The sequence below is a fragment of the Protomyctophum parallelum genome (genome assembly GCF_964188405.1).
Source record: "Protomyctophum parallelum genome assembly, chromosome: 21".
In the NCBI taxonomy this organism is placed as follows: domain Eukaryota; kingdom Metazoa; phylum Chordata; class Actinopteri; order Myctophiformes; family Myctophidae; genus Protomyctophum; species Protomyctophum parallelum.
Genome location: NC_139713.1, coordinates 35,237,232 through 35,243,231, shown reverse-complemented (window position 1 = coordinate 35,243,231; position 6,000 = coordinate 35,237,232). Strand labels below are relative to the sequence as shown.

At 40.7% G+C, this 6,000-nt stretch overlaps 1 protein-coding gene across 1 annotated transcript; it reads left to right on the top strand.

The window, feature by feature from the left end:
• Positions 1–508: 508 nt before the first annotated feature.
• Positions 509–4,880, top strand: ptges (prostaglandin E synthase). The gene is made up of 3 exons (XM_083793469.1): positions 509–719; positions 918–1,000; positions 3,880–4,880. The coding sequence occupies exons 1-3, from the start codon at positions 612–614 to the stop codon at positions 4,127–4,129; spliced, it is 441 nt and encodes a 146-aa protein (XP_083649595.1). The 5' UTR covers positions 509–611; the 3' UTR covers positions 4,130–4,880.
• The last annotated feature ends 1,120 nt before the right edge of the window (positions 4,881–6,000 follow it).

Here is a 6,000-nt window from a genome sequence, read left to right as displayed (position 1 = left end):
TTTAGGCCTATAGGCCATAAGGCCAATATGGGACAAACCAGAACCATAAATAAATGAAATCCATATAGGCCTATATAATGTTACCAACCGACAAAATTAATTATATATCACTTCAATCTAATTATGCTATAATAAGCTCTTCGAACTATTATGCTGCTGCAGTGCTGCTAGTGGAAGATTGGTATTTGAGCGACCTGGTGTGAATTCCATGCCCAGGGGGAACACTTTAAACGTGATCTATTGCTCCAACATTCACCACATCAAACACGCCAGGACGTGCAGAGGTGTGGGGCATAAATACATTTCCCCCTTTTTTCTGTCAGTTAAAAATCACAGTATTTTCAATCTGTCAAAATTACACTGTAGCCTTAAATTGTAGGCAATTTACCGTAATTGTTTTTAGGCGTAAAGCTCAAGGGGTGGGAGCAAAACATGCGTCACTAGGGACGGGGGCGGGCGGGCGGCGCTATATAAACTTAGAGTGAACTTCAAGTTTACTTCATTCTCGGCACTGTCGGCAGCAACGTGTCCTCCTCAGCAGGCTACAACAACTGACAAGGATTTCGTGGATTTAATTAAAGCAGCAGAAACAACAACAACAAAAAACAATCATGATATATGATGGCGTTTGCTCGTGTTTTATTTTCTATGCTGTACTTCTCGTAATAAAGATGTACATCCTAGCAATAATAACAGGACAAGTGAGGCTTCGAAAAAAGGTGAGTGACCTAATATCCTAGCTGGTATCCATCGTTTAACCACAACTAGACAAATTCGCAATGCGTGAGTTTGTAGAGCCGGCTGAGAGTGTACAAACATCAGCTATCCATTAATGTTTTAAAGGCAGCACCGCACATCATTTGAAAGAGACTAGAGAGTATGACTATAGTATTTATTTTCCCATTCTTGGCTCGAAGGCTTTCGCCAACCCTGAGGATGCAGTCAGACATGGGGGTCTTCAGTTCTGCAGAGAGGATCCCACCGTGGAACGTTGCCTAAGGTGAGACTGCAGTCTGACACTATAGGAATTATTCAGGCCTACTTCTAGCCCTGGTCCAAGGCTTACAGCGAAGCCTTGGACCAGGGCTAGCCTACTTCATTCGTGTGAAATGGATACAGTCATCAAACAAGAATTGTCATTTGAATTTATAATGTCTAAAAAGTAGCCTGGAATTGAATAGTTGTGTTGTGTTGTCTGTCTGTCGCTGTGCTGATTCTGTTGTAACTTGTGGCCTACTCTATACTATAAATATATATAACTTATAATATAATATATAACTATAAAATCAACGGGTGAAACATTTTTTATGGAATTTTGGAGTGTGACTGTTTAGGCCTGTTGTCTGTTTAGTGCATGTATTTCATAATGATTTAATAAGATTTTTATTTATTGTTAGGCCAAATTAAAGGAACACATTTCTGTGTCTCAGTCAGAGGTGGGCTGTGGGCAGTTTAGTATGCCTAGCTGGCTACCAATGACATCATGGGTCTGGGGGTTCCAAGCTAATGGAAACTACAGAATGTCTCATCCTATAGAAAGTTACCATGCTTTAATACAAGCCATTCTGGCATGAAGAAAGAAGGAAAACGCATGTAATTTCAAACAAGAATGTAACATACTTTAACATTCTTGTTTGAAATTACCATGATGATGTAAATTGCTAGACAGGTTTATGAACTATCCACAGCCAACCTCTGAGTAGACAAGACAGAAATTATACCATCTACGGTTTTAGGCCACAACAACATGCAACTACTTGGCAAGTTGGCAGCCATTATCCCCAATGGCAGTTGCATACTTGTTTTGTTGCAAGGAGTTGCGACTTGTGCATTGGTGCGGTCTGGCCTTATAATGAGCATTAGTGAGGACTAATTATACAAAGATAAGGTTGAAATGGTGAGGAGTGAAGTGCTCCTTTAAGAATAGTAAGTAGAAGGTAAAGACATTGCAAATTATATATGCGTAAGGAGAAATCCTGCATGCTTCAGGTGTAAGGGCGCGTCGGTGCTCAACAGGTTGCATCAGTTGCAGCAGCATCCCTAAAATGTATTGGTATTATTGAAATAGTCGGCCTACCCCCTAGGGCAGGCAATATCCTCAAAAAAAGTTAAACGTCTGCAAAGGGAAGCCTTTTGGGTCTATTCTTCACCCTTAATGCAGCATCTACCGGGGGAGTTAATGACCAACCCAACCTCTCCTGTTTCTTATGATCTCTAGTTTTTTATCCTGGTTATTGTGGGCATACTGTGGGAAAAATATACAGAACAAGGTTTACAAATTTGTCAATATTCATATTTGTTTGTTTTGTCTTTTCGACATTACTAATCCTACCCCAAACCCTAACTGCATAAGGAAGCAATGAGTCTTAATGGCCACGTATGTCGGACTATTGGTATGTCGGACTAACGTATGCCCCCTCCCTCCACCTACAGTCGTGTTATCGGATTGAATAAATGCATGTTCACCCACATTCTGTGAAAATACAAGCTTGCAGTGTGAGCATGTAGATCGACTATGTTCCTTGAAGAGTTTTGGTGTGTAGAGGGAAACAAGGAGAGGACCAAATATAGCCCCCTCTGGGGGTAACCTGTATTGAGTTTAAATGTTTAAATGGTAGTTCACCCACAGCAGTGTTTTATCAGGTCGAACGCCTGTTTTGTTTTAACTTGCCATTCAGGAAATGATCCGTGGTGCTGAGGACAGCAGCTGCTTTCCCAACACTAAACTTTAAAATCCCTGATTCCACCCCCCATCAACCTCGAAGACTCATATTTTATATCTTTTAATGACGGGAAACATTTGTTCATCGTTTTCGCACGTGATTATCTAGCATCACAAATGTATCCTAATCAGTGAATGTTATGACATTCAGGGTCCAGTGTAGATATAATCACATCCCTTTCCTACTCTACCAATGCTGTGCTTGTGCCGTGTGTGGCTGGTTTTATTTTTATCCTGCCAAGATAATATTTCTTTCTAAGTTTCCTTTGTGGTTGTACAGGAAACGGGGTGGGTGGGGTGCTGGGGGGGCTTGTGGGTCTATGACATCCACAGATTCTGATGAGTCAGGAATTCCCAGAAGCAGCTACAGGGACCGAGCTCTGCAGCTTAATAAAACACAGCTTAATTAGGCAGTGGATAACCTCTCGTCACCAGACTTTCCACCTCAGAGGAAATGGGCAGAGGGCAATCCTATGAGATATGTGACTTTCTGAACATTTCATTTTAGGTACTCTCTCAAGACAGATTCAGAACCCCCCCCCCCCCAGATGGGTTCCCAAATTGCATTTTAGGTGACATGGCAATGAATCATAATAAAGTCATGCTTGTTGGAGACAGAATGTTGGGTAACAGATGTTTTTCATTTTGTATAGTTAATCATTCTCCACAGTAGCTCCTGATGTAATGTCTATAGCATGGAATGCAATCCAGTGGTTTTCCCCCAACATACTGTACTTTTCACTTTCATCACTTCAGAGGAAAGTTCATGATCCACCTTAAGTGTGTTTGACTTAAGATGGATCATCTGTCATGACAGAATAATCTTCATGCTATGCAGGGTTTTTAATGACCTGAATCCTTCTATCATTACACTTCCTGGCAAAAACAGAGCAGGTAACGTTTGTGGGCATTCTTCATGCTATCCAGAAAGAATTTGGGGAAGTGAGGGAATGATTGAGCAATGCTCTATAAAAACCAGATGTGTGTCAACGTCCCAGTTTTATGTGGAAAAGACAATATTGACCAAGTAGCTCTGATCCAATGGGCCTGTACAGATCCAGTTGATTACATTTCTACACGCTCAGAGTTAACTTGTCACTCAGGAGTTTACGGTGTAGATATACAGAGTGACTGACTGTATTTTGTCTCCCATGCAGGGCTCACCGCAACGACATGGAGAACATTCTTCCTTTCATGTTTGTGGGGGCCGTCTACTGCCTTACTGGACCCTCATTGGCCGTGGCCCGGCTGCATTTCTTGGTGTTTTTCCTCGCCAGGACGCTACACAGCGTGGCTTACCTGTTTGCCATGCGGGCACCGACACGGTCGTTGGCCTACATCATCGGGCAAGTGCCCTGTGTTTCCATGGCGATGCAGGTCCTCAATGCAGTGGCCACATATGCCTAACATCTCTCACGTCAGAACTGCCAGTTGCAGCAAGCTCACTATGGGTTTATCTCCAATTGGCTTGAGGATATGGCTTCATGTTGCAGTGTTCAGAATGTGGGTTTTTATCTCCCATTGGCTTAGAGGCAGCCAATCAATCATTAGTTTCAACATTGACAGGCTAATTAGTGACTGAACTGATGTGGGGTTGTGGCTCATATAAAGATACATTAGTGCAATAATGGTGTTTGCTTACACCAACACAGAGTTTTGTGAAACATTGTCAGTATTGTATTTTAGTAGTTTTCTACATAAAAGTCAAAATGTGAGAACTTCCATGTCTCTTTCTGGGGAAGTTGTTTGAAGTTATAAGGATTATTTTATTATGTACTGTATATTTTCAAATGAAGGTCGTAGTTCATGCATTTCATCTTGTTTTTCATCGACTGCACAGAATCTGAAGTATCTTAAGAGACAAAGCTAGACATTTGTTTAAACAGCTGGTCCTGGATTGGGAGTATGAAATGTTGTAATTAACAGTATACATCACTGATGTCTATGAGTATGAGTCTGTCTATGAGTATATTTATATTAACTTCTGTCTACTACATTCAGCTGAGGCACAATGGATAATCTGGCATGTGGAGAACTGTTCTATTTGACAGAACTTTGCAAGACTCTGAACAGATGTATTGAAGCTTTGTTGGCCTTACTTGACCCCAGAGGTACTAGGGCCAGTACATTTCTGTATTACTAGAAAGATGAGTTTTTTTTGATTGGGGCACATAACAGAATCAAGTCTAAAGTATCTGGTTTGAGATGTAGTTTTATGTTGATGAGACAGTATTTCCTTGATAACTTATTTTTGTACTTTAAAATTGTTCTTGTTCTACCGTAGGACCTATTTTTATTACTTGGGGCAGAGTGATTGTGCAATGCAATCTGTAAAGTGTAAATAAAAGTGACTGAACTGAAAACCATTAAAATTTTTCTAGTAACCTACTGTAGTTATGGAGAGCATATTATTTTGCTCAGGGGAGTGGGCCCCCTCTCCCCTGACGGCAGCATTCCTCTACCTCTTACGTAAGAACTTGGCCTGTGCTGTGTCCACCAAGCTGTCTCACTGGGCTGGGGTGCTCAGACAGAGTCACAGAACACAAGTGCTCATTCATGCATAGTATACAGTTGGCTATAACCCACTTTTATTTATTTGTTGCTGGTAACATGTGCTGTCTATAGAGAACAGTTAAATCCTGTTGTAACAGTGAAATCTAAATATATATATTTTTTAAAATCTTGTTTAAAAAACTAATCTGCCTAACGATGATCTCACTATGGTGGACGGGTTTCTGAACTACCCACAGCCGTCCTATGAGACCAAAATAAATGTTATCATGAACATTGGTGAGGACCAATTATATGAAGATGTGGTCATTTAAACGTGAGGACTTTACTATCTAGTTACTGTATCTTTAATATATTCTTGTTTGCTTGACATCCAGAATCATTCATTTTACTTTAAGTGGTTCCATGATACTGTATAGGATACAGAAAACTACAAAATATATTTTTCCTAGCTGAAAATGATTACACTTCACTTCTGATGATTACAGTTCAATCATTAATCAAGTGATGAAACGTGGAATTTCATTCATAGGACGAGTTAAATATCATCAATAATGCACTTCCCCTGTTCAAACAATGCTAATTACAGGTGGTGGCTTGGGTGTGTCCAGTATGTTTTGTCATATCCTGAGTCAAGGAGGTCTGGACTGGTCTGGGCTTGCATGTGCCCTTGGGCCATGCATGTTATATAGAGGGAAACAGCTCAATGTCATCCTCTTTCCTGAAGGTGACGCCTTCTGCATTTACTTATTTCAGTGACTTAATGG

What these genes read in the sequence shown, in the direction of transcription:
- ptges (XM_083793469.1), top strand. Translation starts at nt 612, where the DNA reads ATGATATATGATGGCGTTTGCTCGTGTTTTATTTTCTATGCTGTACTT. An exon ending in AAGTGAGGCTTCGAAAAAAG is followed by an intron (nt 720 to 917) that starts GTGAGTGACCTA and finishes CTTGGCTCGAAG; the next exon opens with GCTTTCGCCAACCCTGAGGA. An exon ending in ACCGTGGAACGTTGCCTAAG is followed by an intron (nt 1,001 to 3,879) that starts GTGAGACTGCAG and finishes TCTCCCATGCAG; the next exon opens with GGCTCACCGCAACGACATGG.